We start from the raw sequence: 27,091 nt of genomic DNA, 5'->3' as shown, positions 1-27,091 counted from the left end.
GTTTAAACGCACAGACTTCAGGAGTGTTGCAGGTCAAGTTTGAAACAGGCACACAAGAAACCACAAACATAAAATCTACAACTGCCTCTGAGGGCTTCAGACCAATTTCAAGCATACAGGAAAACTGCTTATGAAATTGTGCAGGCTAGTTTAGAATACATTCTTCACTTTGCAAACATGATTTTAAAAATATGAAATTCAATGTACGTACTGCATATGAAATTCAATACAGATACTCGCACATAATACAGACAGGTTAAAAAAAAAAACCAAACAAACAAGAAAACTTTTGGTCACCAAAAGTTTGTTTATCTGACAATCATGGTAGGAAGCAAGTGATATCCCAAAATGAAGAATACCAAATGCTATATATTTTGTTAATTATATGCTTTTAAAACCAGAGTCTTTAATAACAAATTTGAAAAATATTAATCATATCATGCCTTCTAAAATGGCTGGGGTGGGAAGCACCAGTTAAAAAAAAACACTTCCTTTGGATGCAGAGAAAGGAAAGCATCCTTATTTACAAACAGCTATATAGCAGTTCTGTAAAGTGCCTGTTTGAGGAAACACATCAGCAGACGTTTTCCTTGTGCAAAATAGGCATTTTTCAGCTCAAATCTTTGGAACATATATGATACCCAGAGTTTGTGTTCATGCATTACCTGTAATTTCAGTAATTCAATAAAACTTCTAATCTGCACCGCCAAAATTATTTTGATTGATGCAATCTGTCCACTTCCCCCAATTCAGTTTTGAGGGCTTGAGCTAAAGAAGTCAGAAAACTCTGGGGTTTGTTTTCTCATTTCTTAATTTTTCTTTTAACTCATTTGCCCATTGTGCGTGTTTACTTTTGACTGTAAAAGTCCATTACTGAAGGCTGTATGAAATACATTCTCTCCTAGGGAACAGCAAAACCACATTGCATACCATGGTAAGACACTGTTGAAGTTTTAAAAAGCAGCATTTAGGATCAATCTAAAGCCTAACAGAGATCTGTCTCCACCTTGAAATGCAAAATGCAAGACCTCTTGAAACGGCTTTATTCTCAGAGAATGGATATTTAAAGTGTTTTGAAACTTTAAAAGCAAGGTACCTAAAAGTTAACGAAAAGGAAGCTGAGGCAGCCCAAGGTACTGCCGCTGCCAGTTTTAGGCTCAGGTCCACCTACAGCCAAGCACAGACATTACAAGAACAGAAACTGCACAGACAGGAGCAGCAGCCCTCATCAGCCGGAGCCCGCCTGTGCCGTAACCACTGCAATGCAGCAGAGCCGCACCAACGCTACGCAGCACTTACTTCAGTTACAGGTAAGGCTCTAGCTACGGCAGCTAGGAAGGTTAAAACACGCACGCCATCGCTCTCAGTCTCACTGTAAACTGGCTACTAACTGCGTGTCACAGAATTACTAACACTGGATTTAAGCTTTTCAGTGGCAAGATCTATTACAGGCTCCAGCTGGAGTTCTGATCAGGGCTAGAACAGAGAGTATTTCTTTGTAAACCACCAGGCTGCAGATCGACATTTCCGATGAACAAAGAAACAAAAACAACCACCCCAGAACAGCACCAGTCCTTCCCCTCAAACTTGCCCTCCATCCCAGCCCACTACTATTTAGGCAGTCCATCATCTCTTCTGTGTGTAAGAGTTTTCACATCTCAGAGCACGAGTGGAGAAAATGGGTACAATGCTTATGAGAACAAGTATGAATTACATCTAAATCAGGATAACAGATTTTAAGTTACTTAAATAAAATACACGTACATTCAAAATAAAATTTTTTAAAAAAAAAAAAAAAAGATACATTTGCCCATTTCAGAGAGAACAAGCCAAGTACTTATTTGATCTGAACTCTCTCTTGTAGGAAAGGTATTCTGAATGTACCAGTGCACAGCTGGTCTGACCAGCCAGGAAGTTCATGCTGCAAAGGAGTCCTTCTTGGATAAAACGTGTAATCAGGCTCATAGTTCAAGAGACAACTCAATGATGCCATGTAGATATCCGCAAATCTAGAGAGACGTCTTAGGAAATAGGTTGGGTTCTCATCAGTTCTGAATAAGCTTCCAAACTGTGCGTTGAAGAAATTCCTGTTCATCTCCCTGTCCCCACAAGAAACAAAAAAAAAAACCCAACACAAATAGAATGAACATACCCGCACACATCTCTTCACCAGCTAGCATCTGGAACCTGAACCTACAGTCTGTTCTATGCATTATTCTCTTGTCATTGCACTTCAAACCACTTAAATGCACAACAAGAAATTTTTGCACCTCTTGCACATGTGTTAGCCCAGATCTAGCAATCACAGTAGTGAACAGAAGAGCTTCACACTTCTCCCACTAAACCCAATGATAAGTTGCTTCTGACTTCAGAAACATCTCAAGCTTTCCTTTCTAGAGATTATGAAAGAATCATGGAATGTTTTGGGTTGGAAGGGACCCCTAGAGATCATCTAGTCCCTCTGCAGCGAGCAGGGACACCTTTAGCTAGATCAGGTTGCTCAGAGCCCCACCCAACCTGGCCTTGAAAGACTTTTGCCTTCATCTAAATCCTAACGACATCCACTTGTCCGAAAGATAGAAGACTTTTTAAAAAAAAAAAAAAACGCAAAGATTTAGTACAAAGATTTAATGTACAGAAAAAGCTTAAACACATCTTGGAATTAACTTCTGTTATTAGTCACTGCCAAGTATCATTCCCATTTTATTTACTTCCACACTTCTGGAGAAGGCTATTGGTGGTACGTTTGGTGGCCTTGCCAACTGTGCACTTCACACACCCTGCATTTAGGGATTGCTCCTTCATGATAGTAGATTTTTTAGGAGGTTTAGCCCGATTACCTATCTTTGTGATGAGTCCACTGCTAAATCCAGTTTAGTGCAGAGCCCAGTTTTACATACAATACATCTTAGAATATGTAGATCTGAAGAAATAATCTAAAAAAACTGAAGAAGTGACCTAAGTCTTGACACAGAAACACATTTTTAAAACATGCAGAAGTTCAGCTGTGTAATCAGTAGCAATGGTGACAGTGAACATAGAGGAACAGGAGAACTAAGATGAAAAGTACTTGATCTGATGTCACACTTTCATGTAGAAAGCCAACATCTGTTCCAAAAAATGGGGAGCAGGGAAAAGGGGTTCATAGGCACAAAGGGTCAGGGGAGAGAAAAGCTGCACAGGTAGAATATTGCTTTACACAGGTAACTGTAGAAGGTCTGTAACTACCAGGGAATGTAAACCAGGGATAGATAGAAATTCTGAAAAAACCTGTGGAGGATACCACATAGAACACCTGGCTACCATGAAGGATATTGCAAATTCTTCGTCTCCCATGTCTTACCTCATTTCCTTTCTTTCCTTCTTCCATTCTTCTAAAATCATTTGTGAATCAGGATCACGGTGAACCTGGAATGCAAAGTATGGATGACAGGTAACTAAGGGTGCCCTTGTAAATGAGCCTTTCCATTAATAAACCCTTATCAGCTAACAGGACAAGAGCAACACTTCAGAGATCAGGATGCAGAAGTTACCCACATACACTTTAAACAACTGAAAGCAGGAATCAATCCAGGCTGACAACCGCAGGAAAGGAACAAGATTTTGGTAAAATTCTTATTAACTAGCCACACAAATAATTGCATTTATTTATCTACAGTCAAACTGGTGAACTTTAATGAGACAGAAAGCACTTGCAATGTCAATGACCAGCATTTAGAAACTTGGCTGGATCCCTTCTGCTATACAGAGCCGATTACACACACACACAGAACAAACCTGCATGTGTTCTAGTAATCCTGTCAAGGTTTGCAGCCAGGTCATGGTTTGAATGTACTTCTCTGTGTTCATGATTTTAATCTCTGATCGCAACTCTGGAATAATTGCACCAGTGCGCCAGCCATGCTTCAGGGTCAAATCCTATTTACCAAGAAGAATTACAAGAGACAAGTATTAGTCTTAAAAAGAACTACTTAAAAGAACTGAAGAATTTGACCATTGTTTATCCCAAAGAGGCACTAATTTAATTGCTTCTTATAAGCTGAAATATTAACGTGTGACTGAACTGTACCAATAGGCAATAGATTTTCATTTCAGAGTAAGCTTCAAATCCCACATTTTTAAAGAAAGAGAGATAAAGAACACATAAGCACTTGCAAATAAGCACTAATTCATTAGGCTTAAAACAAACAGTAGGGAATTCCTCTCGTAGATGAGACCTCTGCTGCTGTCAGAAGTATCTGGAAGAAATAGCGTGTTCGGTTCATGGTATTTACCCATACACTCAGCTGACAGAAGGGTCCTATCAGGACCCCCAGCTATCCAAACTCCTCCTGACAAGCAGAGGACAAGGCAGCTGCCACCTGTGCTCTTTCCTCCATTGTGCCAGAGAGGAACAGAGCTGCATCCTCCTTCTTTTGGCCCTCAGCCTTCTGAAGCACCCAGACTTACTTTTCTTTTTAAAAGCAGTTTGGGGCAAAAACATTAACATCTGCTGCTGCCAAAACACGTTACCACGGCTTGGCAGTGGAAAGTCATATCCAGGCATTCATAGGCAATCAGTTACAAGAGAGTTAAGCGGTGGTCACTTACTCTAAAGTAACAGTTAACAGTACATTTGTTCATAAGGTAGTAAGAATAGCCCCACTGGATAGTGGGGCTACAAACTATAGCAATATCTTGGGAAGAAAGGAAGTTTACCATTAGCGACAGGAAAATTGCCTCCTTCATTCAAAAGAGAAGTTCATTCAGATCTTATTACACTTGGTAGTAAATGTCATCCAGATCGGCCACATCCTGTACATTTGGGTATCTGTGTTTACTCTGTTACATCTGACACAATCGGTATCTGGATCAGAAATACAAACTCACACATTCCTGACCGCATTTTGTAAACAAGTTAAATGCTACAAGTCAGGTGGAAAATATGGTCTGCCTTTTACAGCACCAATTTTCCTCACTGCAAGAAAAGCAATATGGCTTAATTACCAACTCCAATTCTGTGGTATTTAGCAATCTCAAATGAAAGCGTGTTATACCAAATCACTGAGGAGGAAGAGAGGAAAATGAACGAAAAGCCTCATCTTTTATCTTATTTTGTGCAAGTAAACTACTTACTGCCAAGTCACTGTAAATGTGATCACCAAAGTAGAGAACCTTAGAGCCCCTCCAGCCAGTGAGCTTCAGGAATTCATACAAGTTACCCTGTGGAAACAATGACACATACATTGTAGCAGCATTGCACCTTCACAGGCATGAAAAAGGAATTTAGTTCACCTCTACAAATATTTTCATATCAAGAATCTTGTCCTCAACTTATGTGTTATGAATCCCAAATTTTACAGTCAATTAATACTATCACTTCAAGAGGCAAGTAAACTGAAGACATACAATACCAACAATGTACCATTTCAATCATTGAAATAACTCCCTTAAAAAGCATACCTACTTTTTAGAGGCCTTTGTGATGTCTAAAGCTCAGGATCCTCAGGAATAGGTATTAAATCTGAACCAAAAGAGTTTATTGGAAGCATACCTGTTTGTAAATCTGACCTTTCTGCAGCTTGTGAATTTTGTCCCAAAGCAACACTCCCCTTTCATTCACCTTCCGAAATGGTCTAGAATAGAATTACATACAACTGTTACATTGCTGTAGAAATTCTGACACTTTTTAGGAGGAGATTAAAATTTTAATATTAAAAATATTTGTCTTTGAAAAGGAAAACACGCTCTCTAGCATCTGATCATTTTGTAACGGACAGAAAACACAAAGCTCCAAAATTCAGCCTTAGCCAGTAAAATGCAATGTATCTACCCAGTATACATGAGACATTTATAATGGAGTTTGAGAACAACTGTTGAGAACTAAGGCAGGGATCCCAGACAGAACAAACTGTCTGCCATTAAAAAGGAGAAAAGAGAACACGAAAGAAGTGAAGATGTGTAAAAATCTTGCCCAATACCTCATTTTGTACAACTGAACAACTGAAGAAGGGGGCAGAGGACTGGGGGAAAGACATACAGCAAAGTTATTCTTAAAATTAAATGAAAAGAAGGGAAAAAAAATTCCAACTCCCTCTATCTCCTTTCAAATCATAACTACAGATAAAAGAATACTGAAGAAGGGGGCAGAGGACTGGGGGAAAGACGTACAGCAAAGTTATTTTTAAAATTAAATGAAAAGAAGGGAAAAAAAAATTCCAACTCCCTCTATCTCCTTTTAAATCATAACTACAGATAAAAGGTCTTTTTCAAGTGTAAGAGTAGTGCATACACATTACAAACACGTTTACTTAATTGAACTAGTACAAATACTCCAGTCTATCAGCCAGCCTGCCCTTTAAATATCATGTATGGCTAAACAAAACCAGAAGCAATGAAAGATGTTTCCAGAAAAGGGGCTGATTCTGAAAGGCACCAGAATTTCTCAGGTTTATTAGGAAAGGAACACACTTCATCAACTTACAAGCTAAGATGCTAAAAACAGCTTCTGTGACCCTAGCTCAGTCCAGTAGACCTGTAATAGCTACTGGAACTTTCTTAGGTAAGAAATGGCAAATATTTGGACTTCAGAATTGGGTGTTGTTTCATTCTGTAATGAACTTAAACAGGATTTCATCAAATATGATTAATTTTACATTGCATCCAAATTAAAATATTTCATAACATGCTCTATAGCCTTATATGGTATAAGCTGCTTGGATCATTCTTTACTGACTAAATACCCACCTTCGCTTATCATTGAAAAAGTTTGGCTTATCAGCCTGTACAATGACCACATCAAAGAGATCCCTCCAGTCCTTGCCAACTATGAACTTCATGCCTTTGTCCCTAAAAAGAACAGATGAATATGAACAGTGAAGCATAACAGAAGTGCAGTTATTTGTGCAATATAATGAATTACATTCAAAAACCTCATCATCCCCATCCTTTAGAAATCTATAGTTGAACAGCAAACAGTGGTTCCCTTACACGAAGCTGCTGGGACTGTTTGTGATGAGAAACATCTTCTTGCCATGATCAGCCAGCTTTGCTAACACCGCACGAGTTTGTTCAGCATAGCAGATGTATTTCTCTGGGAGGATTGGGGAAAACACAATATTAATTGAAAAAGGTTTTCACAAGAATTTTCTCTGTATTCAACCAAGGGTTGAACATGAGGTTATACTCAACAAAGGCACCTTAGGCAAGAGGAAATAACTCTTTCAAGCTTTAAAATTTAGCATTTGTAATCCTAAATAAGGAAGCCAGAAAGATCATTATACTATCAGTGAAAAAAGCTTTGATAGATGATCTCATTAATACTTACCAATATCTGCTTCAATTGCTCTGTACATTATTCCTTTGATGTGGACATCCCTGATTGAATCCTGTCAGAAAAGCAACAGAGTAATTAAAGAACTGAAAAATCTTTTCAAGTATAAAAACCATACTCACTGCATCATGGTAGTCATTTGTCTTAAAAAACAATTCCTTTCTCTGAATTAGACTTTCAACTTTACAGAAATGCCATGTGATGTTTATTTTTTTTATATATATGTCACCGTTAGACAAAGAGTAAGCCTGTCCTCCAAGAAACTCCGTACTTTTGGGAAGTACAAAACTGTATAGCACAGGGGCTGTTTTACATAAGAATCATGAAATGGTGCTCAGAAGGGTGAAGTGGGGTGAAAGCCCTCTGAGGAAGCAAAGCAAAGTCATCACAGGTTTCCAATGACCTTTGAAGCAGAACACATTCCTTTCCTTTTGCAAAAAAAAAAAAAAAAGAAAAAAAAAGCTTTAAGTCAGGCAGATTTTAGATTATGATCACTCGCAAACGTCCTGGTTATTTAAAAGAGAAATTTATGAACAGATGAAAGCAGCTAAATGCTTAAGCAAAGTACCCATAAGGCGCTCTGAAGGCATTTGGCAGCTCTCCTGAGCCAGCTCTGCAGCAGACTGCTTTGTTTAGGATAGTCGTACTGCCATTTTGGTACTTACATGGAGTATGTCCTATAAATCCTCAAAAAAATGCCACTATAGGGCTTACAAAATGTTGGTAATACTGAGCAGTACAGAAATTTCTACAAAAGCTTCAGCAGAAACCACAAGAACTAGCTTTCTGAGGCTATGCAACCATAGGCAGAAGGGAAAATTGCTCTGGAGGTCATAAGTTTCTTAAAATCCATCTGAACTACTTGGGATAGTGAGAAATTCAACATTCAGGTGCATCACACAGGCTGAACAACTACACAAATTTAATATGCCAACAAGGGGCCAGGAAAAGGTTTTGGATGGAAAGCCTGTGCAGATAAATACCATCAACTTCAGCATGACCTCTTCTGTTCTTAAATAACCATGACATAAAATTATCTCCTCTGCAGGGTACATCCTGAGGAATCAAGAGGGTCAAATTACCCTAGTCATTATTACCAGATTTTTCTGGAAGAGAGGAAAACAGGCAAAATATATATGCCAAAAGCAAGAGACAACAAATAATCATATGCTAGTGAAGATACAGAGGCAGTACAACAGAGCTCCAAACTGGCATTCCCTATAGCCTCTTACAATTCCTGCTAGTGAGAAAAGTATACTTTTAATAACAATCAAAAGAAGCTTTATAGACGTAAAAGAGCTTCTTCACTTTCCCCCATCCTCCCCTCAAACCTACAAAAAGAGCAACAACCCTAGAATGTCAGTTTTAAAATAAATTTCAAATTATTCTATGTTTCTGTTCCAAGGTCTACCTTCATTTTACTTATGTTTTCACGGCTGTATAGCAATAATTACTCTATAGTAAACCTGAAGTTGAGGTGTTTCACCAGAGCTGACGCAACAGGTTGAACATTCCTGAAGTGCTCACAGAGAAGACGCACAAATGCAGAGATTTACCTAAATCTTCAAAGCTAGTACCTTGACATCTTTGTACAGATGAACAGGCTCATAGTCTATGTTGTTTTTCAGAAAATATTCATTCACACAAGAGAGGAGCGTCATTTCTGGCAAGGAAAATATATCCATGAATTGCTTCATTGTATTTCCTTGTGAGCTCTAGAGGGTGGGAAGAAAAAAGAAAAAAAAAAGGTCAGGCATTTCTCAGATTAGAACGCTTCCATTCATCCAGTAGAACACTTCAGCTTAGCTGCAGATATTCAGCTTCTGCCACCGCTGTTCACATTGCTTTAGATTATTTTTGAGCTAACAGACTTTCAATAAAGTAACTCAAATAAAAGTGCTAGCTTTATTTTAAGAATTAATCACGAATCGTTACTCTTAAGCAGTATTTTAATTCATAAACACATCAAAGACAGCACTCAACTAAAAGTCAAGAGAAGGACTTGGATGCCTTCACTGTTAGTCTGTGCTTATTATAAATAAGAGGCACTGGGTGTTATGATGGGGCATGGAGGTTTTGTTATTTGTTGTTTCGGTTGGTTTGTTTGGTTTTTTGAGCGGAATACTGAGTAGGACTGCAAAACCACCTACCTCCTTGAAAAGAGATAATAAAAAGTTGTAAGAATTTACAATAACTAATGCAGTAACAGAAGAAAAGATTTCTAGTCTGCAAAAGCTGTAACGATAGCTGTTCCACAGAAGTAGAGAATCTCATTATACAAGAGCAAATACAAAACAAGTACTTCTCAGGAAGAAGAGGGGTAAAGCAACTAGCTCAGGACAGCACACTGGTCAAGATCACAGAAACACAGTATGGTTGAGGTTGCAAGGGACCTCTGGAGGTCATCTTGTCCAATCCCCTTGCTCAAGCATGGCCACCTAGAGCCAGTCACCCAGGACCTTGTCCAGATGGCTTCTGAATCTCCAAGGATGGAGACTCCACAACCTTCCTGAGCAACCAACCTGTGCCAGTCCTTGGTCACCCTCACAGTAACGGAAGTGTTTCCATATATTCAGAGGAAACCTCCTATGTTTCAGTTTGTGCCCACAGCCTCTTGTCCTGTCAGTGCCCCTCCAAGATCAAAGAAAGCACAGACCTGCAGAGACCAAGGCATCCCACAGGGAATGCCAGGGCGATATTCAGAACTGCTGCAGAGACCAGATTAGGGAATTCTAAGTTCATCCCCTTAAAATAAGAACAAGCATGAGAACAACAAAATGCTCCACAGCACAAAGAAGGACCTTCCATGTCAACATGGAATTAACATCCATAAGTAAAATTTGGTTTTTACTAAAAAGACAGCACCATTCTTCATTCGGAAAAAGGGAAGGAACCTACCTGCAAGAAGATCAACGTTCCCCATAAAGTCAAATCCTAAACTTAAAAGCTTTATCTTTTACCAAATACTCTTACTGTCACTCTGCCAGCTTATATGCAAGAGATGCCTCCATACATTTACTTGCTGCTATATCAGCTAAGTCATTAGACCACCAGGAAGAAGTACACAGCTGGGGTAAGAAGTACACAGCTGGGGTAAGAAGTACACAGCTGGGGTAAGAAGTACACAGCTGGGGTAAGAAGTACACAGCTGGGGTAAGAAGTACACAGCTGGGGTAAGAAGTACACAGCTGGGGTAAGAAGTACACAGCTGGGGTAAGAAGTACACAGCTGGGGTAAGAAGTACACAGCTGGGGTAAGAAGTACACAGCTGGGGTAAGAAGTACACAGCTGGGGTAAGAAGTACACAGCTGGGGTAAGAAGTACACAGCTGGGGTAAGAAGTACACAGCTGGGGTAAGAAGTACACAGCTGGGGTAAGAAGTACACAGCTGGGGTAAGAAGTACACAGCTGGGGTAAGAAGTACACAGCTGGGGTAAGAAGTACACAGCTGGGGTAAGAAGTACACAGCTGGGGTAAGAAGTACACAGCTGGGGTAAGAAGTACACAGCTGGGGTAAGAAGTACACAGCTGGGGTAAGAAGTACACAGCTGGGGTAAGAAGTACACAGCTGGGGTAAGAAGTACACAGCTGGGGTAAGAAGTACACAGCTGGGGTAAGAAGTACACAGCTGGGGTAAGAAGTACACAGCTGGGGTAAGAAGTACACAGCTGGGGTAAGAAGTACACAGCTGGGGTAAGAAGTACACAGCTGGGGTAAGAAGTACACAGCTGGGGTAAGAAGTACACAGCTGGGGTAAGAAGTACACAGCTGGGGTAAGAAGTACACAGCTGGGGTAAGAAGTACACAGCTGGGGTAAGAAGTACACAGCTGGGGTAAGAAGTACACAGCTGGGGTAAGAAGTACACAGCTGGGGTAAGAAGTACACAGCTGGGGTAAGAAGTACACAGCTGGGGTAAGAAGTACACAGCTGGGGTAAGAAGTACACAGCTGGGGTAAGAAGTACACAGCTGGGGTAAGAAGTACACAGCTGGGGTAAGAAGTACACAGCTGGGGTAAGAAGTACACAGCTGGGGTAAGAAGTACACAGCTGGGGTAAGAAGTACACAGCTGGGGTAAGAAGTACACAGCTGGGGTAAGAAGTACACAGCTGGGGTAAGAAGTACACAGCTGGGGTAAGAAGTACACAGCTGGGGTAAGAAGTACACAGCTGGGGTAAGAAGTACACAGCTGGGGTAAGAAGTACACAGCTGGGGTAAGAAGTACACAGCTGGGGTAAGAAGTACACAGCTGGGGTAAGAAGTACACAGCTGGGGTAAGAAGTACACAGCTGGGGTAAGAAGTACACAGCTGGGGTAAGAAGTACACAGCTGGGGTAAGAAGTACACAGCTGGGGTAAGAAGTACACAGCTGGGGTAAGAAGTACACAGCTGGGGTAAGAAGTACACAGCTGGGGTAAGAAGTACACAGCTGGGGTAAGAAGTACACAGCTGGGGTAAGAAGTACACAGCTGGGGTAAGAAGTACACAGCTGGGGTAAGAAGTACACAGCTGGGGTAAGAAGTACACAGCTGGGGTAAGAAGTACACAGCTGGGGTAAGAAGTACACAGCTGGGGTAAGAAGTACACAGCTGGGGTAAGAAGTACACAGCTGGGGTAAGAAGTACACAGCTGGGGTAAGAAGTACACAGCTGGGGTAAGAAGTACACAGCTGGGGTAAGAAGTACACAGCTGGGGTAAGAAGTACACAGCTGGGGTAAGAAGTACACAGCTGGGGTAAGAAGTACACAGCTGGGGTAAGAAGTACACAGCTGGGGTAAGAAGTACACAGCTGGGGTAAGAAGTACACAGCTGGGGTAAGAAGTACACAGCTGGGGTAAGAAGTACACAGCTGGGGTAAGAAGTACACAGCTGGGGTAAGAAGTACACAGCTGGGGTAAGAAGTACACAGCTGGGGTAAGAAGTACACAGCTGGGGTAAGAAGTACACAGCTGGGGTAAGAAGTACACAGCTGGGGTAAGAAGTACACAGCTGGGGTAAGAAGTACACAGCTGGGGTAAGAAGTACACAGCTGGGGTAAGAAGTACACAGCTGGGGTAAGAAGTACACAGCTGGGGTAAGAAGTACACAGCTGGGGTAAGAAGTACACAGCTGGGGTAAGAAGTACACAGCTGGGGTAAGAAGTACACAGCTGGGGTAAGAAGTACACAGCTGGGGTAAGAAGTACACAGCTGGGGTAAGAAGTACACAGCTGGGGTAAGAAGTACACAGCTGGGGTAAGAAGTACACAGCTGGGGTAAGAAGTACACAGCTGGGGTAAGAAGTACACAGCTGGGGTAAGAAGTACACAGCTGGGGTAAGAAGTACACAGCTGGGGTAAGAAGTACACAGCTGGGGTAAGAAGTACACAGCTGGGGTAAGAAGTACACAGCTGGGGTAAGAAGTACACAGCTGGGGTAAGAAGTACACAGCTGGGGTAAGAAGTACACAGCTGGGGTAAGAAGTACACAGCTGGGGTAAGAAGTACACAGCTGGGGTAAGAAGTACACAGCTGGGGTAAGAAGTACACAGCTGGGGTAAGAAGTACACAGCTGGGGTAAGAAGTACACAGCTGGGGTAAGAAGTACACAGCTGGGGTAAGAAGTACACAGCTGGGGTAAGAAGTACACAGCTGGGGTAAGAAGTACACAGCTGGGGTAAGAAGTACACAGCTGGGGTAAGAAGTACACAGCTGGGGTAAGAAGTACACAGCTGGGGTAAGAAGTACACAGCTGGGGTAAGAAGTACACAGCTGGGGTAAGAAGTACACAGCTGGGGTAAGAAGTACACAGCTGGGGTAAGAAGTACACAGCTGGGGTAAGAAGTACACAGCTGGGGTAAGAAGTACACAGCTGGGGTAAGAAGTACACAGCTGGGGTAAGAAGTACACAGCTGGGGTAAGAAGTACACAGCTGGGGTAAGAAGTACACAGCTGGGGTAAGAAGTACACAGCTGGGGTAAGAAGTACACAGCTGGGGTAAGAAGTACACAGCTGGGGTAAGAAGTACACAGCTGGGGTAAGAAGTACACAGCTGGGGTAAGAAGTACACAGCTGGGGTAAGAAGTACACAGCTGGGGTAAGAAGTACACAGCTGGGGTAAGAAGTACACAGCTGGGGTAAGAAGTACACAGCTGGGGTAAGAAGTACACAGCTGGGGTAAGAAGTACACAGCTGGGGTAAGAAGTACACAGCTGGGGTAAGAAGTACACAGCTGGGGTAAGAAGTACACAGCTGGGGTAAGAAGTACACAGCTGGGGTAAGAAGTACACAGCTGGGGTAAGAAGTACACAGCTGGGGTAAGAAGTACACAGCTGGGGTAAGAAGTACACAGCTGGGGTAAGAAGTACACAGCTGGGGTAAGAAGTACACAGCTGGGGTAAGAAGTACACAGCTGGGGTAAGAAGTACACAGCTGGGGTAAGAAGTACACAGCTGGGGTAAGAAGTACACAGCTGGGGTAAGAAGTACACAGCTGGGGTAAGAAGTACACAGCTGGGGTAAGAAGTACACAGCTGGGGTAAGAAGTACACAGCTGGGGTAAGAAGTACACAGCTGGGGTAAGAAGTACACAGCTGGGGTAAGAAGTACACAGCTGGGGTAAGAAGTACACAGCTGGGGTAAGAAGTACACAGCTGGGGTAAGAAGTACACAGCTGGGGTAAGAAGTACACAGCTGGGGTAAGAAGTACACAGCTGGGGTAAGAAGTACACAGCTGGGGTAAGAAGTACACAGCTGGGGTAAGAAGTACACAGCTGGGGTAAGAAGTACACAGCTGGGGTAAGAAGTACACAGCTGGGGTAAGAAGTACACAGCTGGGGTAAGAAGTACACAGCTGGGGTAAGAAGTACACAGCTGGGGTAAGAAGTACACAGCTGGGGTAAGAAGTACACAGCTGGGGTAAGAAGTACACAGCTGGGGTAAGAAGTACACAGCTGGGGTAAGAAGTACACAGCTGGGGTAAGAAGTACACAGCTGGGGTAAGAAGTACACAGCTGGGGTAAGAAGTACACAGCTGGGGTAAGAAGTACACAGCTGGGGTAAGAAGTACACAGCTGGGGTAAGAAGTACACAGCTGGGGTAAGAAGTACACAGCTGGGGTAAGAAGTACACAGCTGGGGTAAGAAGTACACAGCTGGGGTAAGAAGTACACAGCTGGGGTAAGAAGTACACAGCTGGGGTAAGAAGTACACAGCTGGGGTAAGAAGTACACAGCTGGGGTAAGAAGTACACAGCTGGGGTAAGAAGTACACAGCTGGGGTAAGAAGTACACAGCTGGGGTAAGAAGTACACAGCTGGGGTAAGAAGTACACAGCTGGGGTAAGAAGTACACAGCTGGGGTAAGAAGTACACAGCTGGGGTAAGAAGTACACAGCTGGGGTAAGAAGTACACAGCTGGGGTAAGAAGTACACAGCTGGGGTAAGAAGTACACAGCTGGGGTAAGAAGTACACAGCTGGGGTAAGAAGTACACAGCTGGGGTAAGAAGTACACAGCTGGGGTAAGAAGTACACAGCTGGGGTAAGAAGTACACAGCTGGGGTAAGAAGTACACAGCTGGGGTAAGAAGTACACAGCTGGGGTAAGAAGTACACAGCTGGGGTAAGAAGTACACAGCTGGGGTAAGAAGTACACAGCTGGGGTAAGAAGTACACAGCTGGGGTAAGAAGTACACAGCTGGGGTAAGAAGTACACAGCTGGGGTAAGAAGTACACAGCTGGGGTAAGAAGTACACAGCTGGGGTAAGAAGTACACAGCTGGGGTAAGAAGTACACAGCTGGGGTAAGAAGTACACAGCTGGGGTAAGAAGTACACAGCTGGGGTAAGAAGTACACAGCTGGGGTAAGAAGTACACAGCTGGGGTAAGAAGTACACAGCTGGGGTAAGAAGTACACAGCTGGGGTAAGAAGTACACAGCTGGGGTAAGAAGTACACAGCTGGGGTAAGAAGTACACAGCTGGGGTAAGAAGTACACAGCTGGGGTAAGAAGTACACAGCTGGGGTAAGAAGTACACAGCTGGGGTAAGAAGTACACAGCTGGGGTAAGAAGTACACAGCTGGGGTAAGAAGTACACAGCTGGGGTAAGAAGTACACAGCTGGGGTAAGAAGTACACAGCTGGGGTAAGAAGTACACAGCTGGGGTAAGAAGTACACAGCTGGGGTAAGAAGTACACAGCTGGGGTAAGAAGTACACAGCTGGGGTAAGAAGTACACAGCTGGGGTAAGAAGTACACAGCTGGGGTAAGAAGTACACAGCTGGGGTAAGAAGTACACAGCTGGGGTAAGAAGTACACAGCTGGGGTAAGAAGTACACAGCTGGGGTAAGAAGTACACAGCTGGGGTAAGAAGTACACAGCTGGGGTAAGAAGTACACAGCTGGGGTAAGAAGTACACAGCTGGGGTAAGAAGTACACAGCTGGGGTAAGAAGTACACAGCTGGGGTAAGAAGTACACAGCTGGGGTAAGAAGTACACAGCTGGGGTAAGAAGTACACAGCTGGGGTAAGAAGTACACAGCTGGGGTAAGAAGTACACAGCTGGGGTAAGAAGTACACAGCTGGGGTAAGAAGTACACAGCTGGGGTAAGAAGTACACAGCTGGGGTAAGAAGTACACAGCTGGGGTAAGAAGTACACAGCTGGGGTAAGAAGTACACAGCTGGGGTAAGAAGTACACAGCTGGGGTAAGAAGTACACAGCTGGGGTAAGAAGTACACAGCTGGGGTAAGAAGTACACAGCTGGGGTAAGAAGTACACAGCTGGGGTAAGAAGTACACAGCTGGGGTAAGAAGTACACAGCTGGGGTAAGAAGTACACAGCTGGGGTAAGAAGTACACAGCTGGGGTAAGAAGTACACAGCTGGGGTAAGAAGTACACAGCTGGGGTAAGAAGTACACAGCTGGGGTAAGAAGTACACAGCTGGGGTAAGAAGTACACAGCTGGGGTAAGAAGTACACAGCTGGGGTAAGAAGTACACAGCTGGGGTAAGAAGTACACAGCTGGGGTAAGAAGTACACAGCTGGGGTAAGAAGTACACAGCTGGGGTAAGAAGTACACAGCTGGGGTAAGAAGTACACAGCTGGGGTAAGAAGTACACAGCTGGGGTAAGAAGTACACAGCTGGGGTAAGAAGTACACAGCTGGGGTAAGAAGTACACAGCTGGGGTAAGAAGTACACAGCTGGGGTAAGAAGTACACAGCTGGGGTAAGAAGTACACAGCTGGGGTAAGAAGTACACAGCTGGGGTAAGAAGTACACAGCTGGGGTAAGAAGTACACAGCTGGGGTAAGAAGTACACAGCTGGGGTAAGAAGTACACAGCTGGGGTAAGAAGTACACAGCTGGGGTAAGAAGTACACAGCTGGGGTAAGAAGTACACAGCTGGGGTAAGAAGTACACAGCTGGGGTAAGAAGTACACAGCTGGGGTAAGAAGTACACAGCTGGGGTAAGAAGTACACAGCTGGGGTAAGAAGTACAAAAAAAAAAAAAAAAAAAAAAAAAAGCTTTAAGTCAGGCAGATTTTAGATTATGATCACTCGCAAACGTCCTGGTTATTTAAAAGAGAAATTTATGAACAGATGAAAGCAGCTAAATGCTTAAGCAAAGTACCCATAAGGCGCTCTGAAGGCATTTGGCAGCTCTCCTGAGCCAGCTCTGCAGCAGACTGCTTTGTTTAGGATAGTCGTACTGCCATTTTGGTACTTACATGGAGTATGTCCTATAAATCCTCAAAAAAATGCCACTATAGGGCTTACAAAATGTTGGTAATACTGAGCAGTACAGAAATTTCTACAAAAGCTTCAGCAGAAACCACAAGAACTAGCTTTCTGAGGCTATGCAACCATAGGCAGAAGGGAAAATTGCTCTGGAGGTCATAAGTTTCTTAAAATCCATCTGAACTACTTGGGATAGTGAGAAATTCAACATTCAGGTGCATCACACAGGCTGAACAACTACACAAATTTAATATGCCAACAAGGGGCCAGGAAAAGGTTTTGGATGGAAAGCCTGTGCAGATAAATACCATCAACTTCAGCATGACCTCTTCTGTTCTTAAATAACCATGACATAAAATTATCTCCTCTGCAGGGTACATCCTGAGGAATCAAGAGGGTCAAATTACCCTAGTCATTATTACCAGATTTTTCTGGAAGAGAGGAAAACAGGCAAAATATATATGCCAAAAGCAAGAGACAACAAATAATCATATGCTAGTGAAGATACAGAGGCAGTACAACAGAGCTCCAAACTGGCATTCCCTATAGCCTCTTACAATTCCTGCTAGTGAGAAAAGTATACTTTTAATAACAATCAAAAGAAGCTTTATAGACGTAAAAGAGCTTCTTCACTTTCCCCCATCCTCCCCTCAAACCTACAAAAAGAGCAACAACCCTAGAATGTCAGTTTTAAAATAAATTTCAAATTATTCTATGTTTCTGTTCCAAGGTCTACCTTCATTTTACTTATGTTTTCACGGCTGTATAGCAATAATTACTCTATAGTAAACCTGAAGTTGAGGTGTTTCACCAGAGCTGACGCAACAGGTTGAACATTCCTGAAGTGCTCACAGAGAAGACGCACAAATGCAGAGATTTACCTAAATCTTCAAAGCTAGTACCTTGACATCTTTGTACAGATGAACAGGCTCATAGTCTATGTTGTTTTTCAGAAAATATTCATTCACACAAGAGAGGAGCGTCATTTCTGGCAAGGAAAATATATCCATGAATTGCTTCATTGTATTTCCTTGTGAGCTCTAGAGGGTGGGAAGAAAAAAGAAAAAAAAAGGTCAGGCATTTCTCAGATTAGAACGCTTCCATTCATCCAGTAGAACACTTCAGCTTAGCTGCAGATATTCAGCTTCTGCCACCGCTGTTCACATTGCTTTAGATTATTTTTGAGCTAACAGACTTTCAATAAAGTAACTCAAATAAAAGTGCTAGCTTTATTTTAAGAATTAATCACGAATCGTTACTCTTAAGCAGTATTTTAATTCATAAACACATCAAAGACAGCACTCAACTAAAAGTCAAGAGAAGGACTTGGATGCCTTCACTGTTAGTCTGTGCTTATTATAAATAAGAGGCACTGGGTGTTATGATGGGGCATGGAGGTTTTGTTATTTGTTGTTTCGGTTGGTTTGTTTGGTTTTTTGAGCGGAATACTGAGTAGGACTGCAAAACCACCTACCTCCTTGAAAAGAGATAATAAAAAGTTGTAAGAATTTACAATAACTAATGCAGTAACAGAAGAAAAGATTTCTAGTCTGCAAAAGCTGTAACGATAGCTGTTCCACAGAAGTAGAGAATCTCATTATACAAGAGCAAATACAAAACAAGTACTTCTCAGGAAGAAGAGGGGTAAAGCAACTAGCTCAGGACAGCACACTGGTCAAGATCACAGAAACACAGTATGGTTGAGGTTGCAAGGGACCTCTGGAGGTCATCTTGTCCAATCCCCTTGCTCAAGCATGGCCACCTAGAGCCAGTCACCCAGGACCTTGTCCAGATGGCTTCTGAATCTCCAAGGATGGAGACTCCACAACCTTCCTGAGCAACCAACCTGTGCCAGTCCTTGGTCACCCTCACAGTAACGGAAGTGTTTCCATATATTCAGAGGAAACCTCCTATGTTTCAGTTTGTGCCCACAGCCTCTTGTCCTGTCAGTGCCCCTCCAAGATCAAAGAAAGCACAGACCTGCAGAGACCAAGGCATCCCACAGGGAATGCCAGGGCGATATTCAGAACTGCTGCAGAGACCAGATTAGGGAATTCTAAGTTCATCCCCTTAAAATAAGAACAAGCATGAGAACAACAAAATGCTCCACAGCACAAAGAAGGACCTTCCATGTCAACATGGAATTAACATCCATAAGTAAAATTTGGTTTTTACTAAAAAGACAGCACCATTCTTCATTCGGAAAAAGGGAAGGAACCTACCTGCAAGAAGATCAACGTTCCCCATAAAGTCAAATCCTAAACTTAAAAGCTTTATCTTTTACCAAATACTCTTACTGTCACTCTGCCAGCTTATATGCAAGAGATGCCTCCATACATTTACTTGCTGCTATATCAGCTAAGTCATTAGACCACCAGGAAGAAGTACACAGCTGGGGTAAGAAGTACACAGCTGGGGTAAGAAGTACACAGCTGGGGTAAGAAGTACACAGCTGGGGTAAGAAGTACACAGCTGGGGTAAGAAGTACACAGCTGGGGTAAGGCACCAGATATGGTTCATTTCCCAGCCTTTATCAGATTTGCTGTGCAACACTGAGCAAGTCACTTGATTTTTCTATGTTCCACTTCTCTGTCTGTATGACTGATCAAAGGAACAGTAAAAGAAGGAACTACAGCAAGTGGGGGAAAGAAAAGATATTTGTCACTTTAGATGGCAAACTTCACATCTAGCACTGTAAGTCAATCACGTACTGAGAAAACATAACTGCTAGTAAGAACAAGAACAAAATGCAAACACCGCTACCCCCACAAAAAAAAAAAAAAAAAAAAGAAAATAACTTTTAAAGAGCAGTTTGTGGTTTTACCTTTCCATAAAAGTCACTCATTTGTTCTAAAGGGACGTGGGAACCATCATACATTGCAATGACTTCTTCATCTGGGACAACACTGAGGCCTCTGGAAAATAACATTAGCTTAAGTTCAAAAGTCAGATTAAAATTTTCAAGTAATTACCAAAGAAAGTCTGACAGATTAACACTTAGATCTGGAGCTTATTAAAATACTAATAATGTCATAGGAACACTTTAGACTGTAAATCAAAACAGCATCTTTCCTTACAGAACAAGTAACATTTTAACAGGCTGACGCACACGGAACACATTCCAATTCTAAGTCCTTTTTACTTTCTTACGGGAAAAAAGCTAATTAGCCTCCACTGAAACTATGCCTCAAGGGTTTGTAAGAAGTAGTTAGAGCTTCCAGTTTCTTAACACAAAGTAATTCCTCACTCTGCCTTTGTTTCATACAGCACTGATGATGTGATAGTGTTTAAACCAGATTATTCTGCAGCATGACCTTGAAGATTCAAAGGAAAGAAAAACATACACAGCCTTTAACTAAGAATTTCTTTTAAACTCTAGCAACAGTTCAGTTCCCCAAAATTTAAGATTACTTCAAGGACCATTGACAAGTAATTAAAATATAACAACAAATGGGGAAGAAGGAGACATCATCTCTGCCCGCAGTTTCTTTAGTTTGGTTTTGAACATTTACAGCATCAAGCATCTTGCACTGAAGCATCTAAAATACTGCAGGCATGCAAACATCCTTAACAGACCAGACAGAAGTGTTGGGGTTTTGCTTAAGATTAGAGAACACAGATAAAAACCAGATCATCTGGTCCCTTTTTTCCAAGCCTACTTACGGCGTTTTGCAGCCTTGTAAGACAGACAGTTATTTCAGTGCCTCTCTTTCTTAGTCTTACCCTGAAGTGTTGCAAGGCATTAAAAAAATAAATTAATTAATTAATAAGCCTAGTACTTACGACATTTAGTGTCCACACCAACTTTACAGTGGAGGGGCATGATACACAAACTTCCTCAGGGCTGTTATGGTAGCAGAGTCCCACGTTAACTAGTTCCTTTACTACACTTCTCAATGCTACAGTCGACTTGCACATAGCTCTGTGCTACTGCTGGTAGGACTCCAGCCTTCAAGTTAGTATTGTGCACCAAAGGGCAGGTAATAATTTGGTTTTGTAACATACAGAATTCAGTGTCACCCACTCCACAGCAGGAAACACACAGAAATGCAAACAAAATGTTAAAACACGTACCAAGTAATACAATCAATTAGGAGGACTGACTCGTCTTCTAGTCTGCAGACAGCTATGCAAGCAGTATCTGAATACTGCTAAAGAAAACGCTTGTAGTTCAGGAACTACTTAAGCACAAATCAACAGAGGACAATAGATATACGTAAAATCCAGAGAGGAGTGTAGGCAAAGCTGTAGGTTAGTTTTACCAAAAGACCCATAGTCTTGACACAGTTCACAGTCCAGCTGTATAACTACAAAGTTTATTTTATTCCACTCACAGCATGGCCAGATGGCACAAGCATCACAGTTCACCTACAGCAGTGCTCCCATTGCTGGTCTTGGAGATACGCATTGTTAGAGGGATACCAGAATTGCTTACGCCTCTCATGCGTAAGCAAATGCGTACAGCAAATGCGGCTGTACACTTGGGCAAGTCCTGCTCCTTTCAGCAGTAGAATTGTCCTATACATGTGCAGAGCACATGAAAGGTTGAAACTAAGAACTAGAGATATGTGGCAGCTGACAGCAAAGGTCAGTGTCGGTATAGAAGAGAAAGGTAATCTTGTTTTAAACAAAATTAAGAGAAAGTATTAAGGGAAATGGCTGCTTCTACTCCCTCCCTCACACACACTCACAAGTACCAAGACATGTGGCCTAGCACCCTACTCTGTCCAGAATTACTTCGGGTGTACATGGAGAACAAGGGACACCAGCTCTTCCACAAATCTCAACACCTCTCAGTGCAAGAGTTTTCTTGATCAGTCATCACATGCTGTCTTCAGATATGCCTTTTGTAGAGGATGACAGCAACTGTGATCTTCTGCCTCTTCATTCATTCTGTCCCACTCCTAGTCATAAGGCAATACTGCTGATGGACTCACCACCCATTCATCTTCTCGTCTAGGGCACTATACAGTTCCAGTCACACCACCATTCTACCTGACATCTTCATGCAAAGCCTCCAGCCTCTTTTTTGCTCCCTGCACCCCCATACAGATGTTTGGAGAATCAGCATGCAGATGTGATGATATACTGATTACCAGCTGATCCAGGCACCAACACATGCCATCCTTTTGTCCCTTCTATCAAGATTTCTGGTGTTCTCTCACATATACGTTTTCATTCATACCTCATTCACACCAATCTTAATATTTCTGCTACATACTTCTACAGATAAATGTATCTTTGGTTACTTCACCTAGCCTTTAACTTAGCAAGCCAGTGCTTTCTGCAGTGAAAAAATGTGAAAACATGACAGTCTTTTAAAATGAATCTTACAACTAGTGACTTTCACTCTAAGTTCTCTGGCTCCCTCCTAGCCCTGCATAAATGATTCCTTTGAAAACCACAGGAACAGGTTTTGTCAGTTGAAATATACAATAATTATTCGATATCAGCATATATAAAACACACAAATAAATGGTATGACGTTTCACTTGGGACTTAGATGATACATACAGAACGCACATTGGTTTGGCAGCTTTAGACTGCCACCATGTTGGCAGTATGAGGTTAATGCTGGACCCCTGCCACCTAGTTTCCTCTTTCACTTCCCTTCCCTTCCTCTTCCCTCTCCCAAACGGCATCGCAGACTACGTCATAAAAGAACAGATCAATGACTAAGGCTGAACCATCTACCCATCTGCCCACCTGGCAAACAAAAAGTAGTAATGAGCACATTATCATCATTCCATGCTACCATACACAGTTGCATACTAGCCCCCATAGTAAATCACCTCAAGGCTGCATTATCTTTTGGCCCCAAAAGAAAACTTCTTATTCAATGACATTAAGAAAGGTGCTCAGGCTTGTGGTTTAATTTAAAATATGGCACCAAGTGTGGTGTTCACGTCAGTCAAATGCATACTGCCTCATTACAGCAAACTGAGCTGTACTAAAAACTCCCCTGTCAAAGATCACATAAAGTCTATACCATATAACAAAGCACAGCACCGAGGCCACCAATTTTTACGTCAGTTCAGTCCACTGAAAAAGTGTCAGGCTGTGCGAACACAAAGCAGTTGTGCTCCAACCACATCATATTTGCAGAATGATATGTGTAAACTTAAAAGGTCTGTGCAAATACAGTAAGACCTGTCAAGTGTTTCTGCAACCACACTAAAGTCATGCTGACAGGCACTCTGTGACAGTTATTTACATAGAAAGCAACAGCAGAGAAGTCATCAGCGTATTTTTAGATCTCTTTCAGCACAATTTAACAGCCGGAAACAATGTGAGTCAGCACTATGTGACCAACCAGCTTGCCAACTTCCCCAGCTCTGAACTGGGGAATCAGCTGTACTGTATCAGTCAGAAGATGTGTGTGCATGTCTGTGTGTACACAGAAACCCCCCTCCAGTAAGGCTGCAATATTCATTCATGTCTGTACTTTTCAGGTTCATAACAGGAGCAGTGCACTAAGATGTACACTAATAAATGCAATTAAGACATACAAAAAACAAGAGTATACATTTTTATTATAAATAGGGAAGAATTTTACCTACCTGTAAACTGTTCCCAGCTGAATATAATGAAAAGCATCAATCTTCATTAATAACGCCTTGCAGGGAGGAGGGGATAAAAAAAAAATAAAAAAATCAGTTTTTACCACGTCAACTATTGGACGTGAAATTAAAAAAAAAAAAAATTAAAAAATCAGTTTTTACCATGTCAACTGTTGGACGTGAAACTATAAAAATCAAGGCAACTTTATCGATAACCTGTTGCAAGAACGCCTGAGCACCTTCACTTCAACCTCTTTCATAGCTTCCAAAATACTTCATCAATGGCTTTTACCTAGGGCTTGCCAAATCACCAAGGACACATTGTCCAGTGACCTGAGCTAGGTCATTAAAAAAAACCTTTTCCTACTAGCAGATGCCTGCTTAGGTTCATTCTGTTGTACTCTAAGTTGTCTTTCTTCCTCCCCCTGCCGCCCACCATGAGAACAAAACACCCAAAACACTTTATACTTAAGAGCTATTTAAAAAAAAAAAAAAAAAATCATGAAAGAGAAAAAAATGAAACAAAATTCTTACACATTAACACAGAGTGAAAAGCTCAGACTTCAAAGTCTGATTTATTTTCTTTGGCTAGGTTTTCAGCGCTACATAACTCATCATAAAGCTATTTATACATACCCGGTGCACATCATAATGAAGTCCTCTGATTGCAAAATTGGGATCATAATCATATTTTCTTATTTCTGCAGGATACTAAAGAAAGATGGCAATGATTTGATTTTAAATCCATAACAAAAACAAATTAAAAATTGTTTCTGCAGAATTTTAAAAGCCTAAGTTTTCCATGTTTTTCATTTTCATTAAAAGAGGCTTTTTGACAAGTTGGTGAGATTTGCAGGAACACACGTATAGCGCAAGACAAGTCAAACATTTTTCCAAAATCAACATTTTAAATCTAAGTCAAGCACGGTACCTAAAGTTGACATCCAGGTACTCTGTAGTGATCACCTTTGAATATTAGCCTCCTGTTCAAAAAGTTATTTTAATGTATGTACTTTTGAAAACAAACTAAATTTTATTAACTCCCTAAAACTTAGTAGCTGAGATACCTTGCATTGTGAAGTGTCACCAAGAAACAAACTATACAAACACAATTTCCAACTCAGCCTTCTAGCTAGAAACGCAAGAACACGGCCTGATTTACAGAGATGCCTGAATTTGACTGCTTACTTCTACTGAAAGAAAAATCAATACATCATCAACAATATTAACAGGAGCAAAAAAATCTCTGGCATTTTCAAGAAAGCACAGCTATCTGTTTTGACTCCCTAAGTGTGGATCATACTCCTAATCTTAGATTGTCATGTTTGAAATGTAGACCCAGAGGTGTTTAAAGATACGGTGCACTGCAAATAAACACTGATGGGAAGGAAGGAAGGAAGGAAGAAGATAATTGACAGCGGCTAATGTTACCTGGAGAACCCAGGATTCCCTAACAGGGACTTTCCTCAAGGTACAGTGTGTCACAAAGATCAGATTCTGAAAGCAAGTTGGTCATTAAACCCCATCAGGGTGAGTCACTTCAGGAGAACACCACAGTGACCCAACTGTGTTTACCCTGGACAGCATTTGTAACACCTTGCTGTTCAGAGATGCACATGAATTGAATGTCTGTGTCATGTACTCTTTCCTCAGGTTGTTTATAGATAGCATAACCAATCACACCACCTATTAGAGAGTTTTCTAACATTTTTCAGTACAAGTCCATTTTCAGCCAATTGTAATTTTGTCCTGCTTTAAGCATAGGTTAGCCATGAAAAAAGCAAGTTGGGCATGTGCCTTGAGCTAAGGGTTTTGTTCATTTGTTTTTAAAAGGTAAAATGCTTCAGTCGTTTCTGACAAGGTCTGAGGAAACTATAATTTCTTTGATTAACCAACTGAAAGATGATCCTTCATTCTCCTCCCACAGGCTACTGCAGCCTTAGAACTCAACAAATGCATCTCAGCCACATTCTCCGCACCAGTCTCCATACATATATGGCTAATTTACAAGCCTTCAGGGAAAAAAAAAAAAAAAAGTAGATTATACAGCTTCAACAGAGGCTCTAGAGACTCTTACAAAAGAATAAGTAAGTAGTAATTTCTCCACGAAGCTTTTACCTATGCTGAAGAGGAGTTGCTCTGCAACTGCTGTAGATTGTGCTCATATTGAGCACAGGCATTTACAGTTAAAGAAAATAGTCCTGATTTCTGAACTATCATCCCTACTACCACTTCCAGAAAGCACGGGGGAGGCTTACTGATCTGAATGAGGAACAGCATTGAAAGCCTACAGATGCATTGGGAAGATGTACAGTTTTGCCCACGGACCATGAAGCAGAAAAGGAGACAAGGGAAAACATCACGGGATGATACAGAATGTGATTAATTAAAAACTGCAGTGTACTGCACGTGCCTCAAAGCAGCCACATCAAGCATGAACAAGGAAATTTATTTCTCATTTTTTCAAATTTCCTCATGCTCGACTTCCCTACTTTAATTTATTCTACTAGAAGGCTGTCTTCTTGCATGCATGCCAGTACATACGAGAAAAAGATTGAGCCTATCTTGGCACACAAATCAAAGCTTCCTTAAAAGCCAAACAAAATAATGATAAAAATTGCACTGTTTGCTTACCCTACTCTTGGTAGGGATAGATGTATCTGGAATGAAACAGCAGTGCAGATAAGGTGGCACCAGGCCCGTACATTAGGAAAGAAATAAGCCCAAGAACAAGAGTTTACATTCAACACCTGCTGCCACCTCCAAGATTAGCATTAAACTGATGTTTATTCTCTTGGACACACTTCAAAATTCCTTGCTTCCTACACTGTGTTTTGCAAGTTTAGATGAATTACCTTATTGCCATGACCAAAATTGGCCATCTTTTAGGTTGACTATGACAGTCATAATGGGCAATACTATCTAGAAGCTTTTTCTAATGTTAAAGGCAAGGAAAACATTAACACTGTAAGCAACTACAGAAATAGCATTAATAAAAACTGTTGTCCCCCAATAAATGCCAGCAGGAGATGATATATTTGATAAATTGTCTCAAAAAGTAATTGCAGCTTCATTTCCTAGAACTCAAGATATTTTAATTGAGACAAACTGGAAAGTTGTTACTGCCTGAATTCATTCAAATAGTGAAGACGAAGCACCATTTTAACTACTGTCTACAACAATTAAGCTGGACTCCTACAGTAATGTTGATTTTTGCAAGAACCAGGTAGCTTTAATAGAGTGTATTTACACATTCTACAGAAATTGCTACCAAGACATGCCAAAATCTTAGGGGGATCAAGTTGTGTATGCTTGTAATGCCCATGAAGTTTTGTTTATTCTTCCAGGGATATTTATAGATGTTTATATATAGCTCCTAACCTTTAGATTCAAATACGAAAGTAGAATAAACACCACTCATTCAGATTTAGGTTGTATAAAATACACAAGCAGTTTTATTAATGAAGTTACTCTATGGACTTTTTGTCTTTTGCTTTCCTACAAGTCATATGGTT

At 41.5% G+C, this 27,091-nt stretch overlaps 1 protein-coding gene across 1 annotated transcript in view; it reads right to left on the bottom strand.

The window, feature by feature from the left end:
- Nucleotides 1-1,750: 1,750 nt before the first annotated feature.
- NT5DC3 (5'-nucleotidase domain containing 3) overlaps nucleotides 1,751-27,091 on the bottom strand; it is a 26,241-nt gene continuing 900 nt past the window's right edge. The window contains exons 2-13 of the mRNA XM_009646064.2: nucleotides 24,213-24,287; nucleotides 23,577-23,632; nucleotides 19,841-19,931; nucleotides 17,919-18,056; nucleotides 7,307-7,367; nucleotides 6,970-7,072; nucleotides 6,727-6,828; nucleotides 5,534-5,615; nucleotides 5,116-5,202; nucleotides 3,778-3,918; nucleotides 3,344-3,408; nucleotides 1,751-2,099 (exon numbers count right to left, since the gene is read on the bottom strand). Of these exons, the coding sequence (XP_009644359.1) occupies nucleotides 1,838-2,099; nucleotides 3,344-3,408; nucleotides 3,778-3,918; nucleotides 5,116-5,202; nucleotides 5,534-5,615; nucleotides 6,727-6,828; nucleotides 6,970-7,072; nucleotides 7,307-7,367; nucleotides 17,919-18,056; nucleotides 19,841-19,931; nucleotides 23,577-23,632; nucleotides 24,213-24,287 (1,263 nt within the window). The 3' untranslated portion in view covers nucleotides 1,751-1,837. The remainder of the gene's footprint in view (nucleotides 2,100-3,343; nucleotides 3,409-3,777; nucleotides 3,919-5,115; nucleotides 5,203-5,533; nucleotides 5,616-6,726; nucleotides 6,829-6,969; nucleotides 7,073-7,306; nucleotides 7,368-17,918; nucleotides 18,057-19,840; nucleotides 19,932-23,576; nucleotides 23,633-24,212; nucleotides 24,288-27,091) is intronic.

Source organism: Egretta garzetta, unplaced genomic scaffold, assembly GCF_000687185.1.
Source record: "Egretta garzetta isolate BGI_Z169 unplaced genomic scaffold, ASM68718v1 scaffold159, whole genome shotgun sequence".
Classification (NCBI taxonomy): domain Eukaryota; kingdom Metazoa; phylum Chordata; class Aves; order Pelecaniformes; family Ardeidae; genus Egretta; species Egretta garzetta.
Note: the sequence above shows the minus strand (reverse complement) of the source record. Positions and strands in the feature narration are given on the sequence as shown.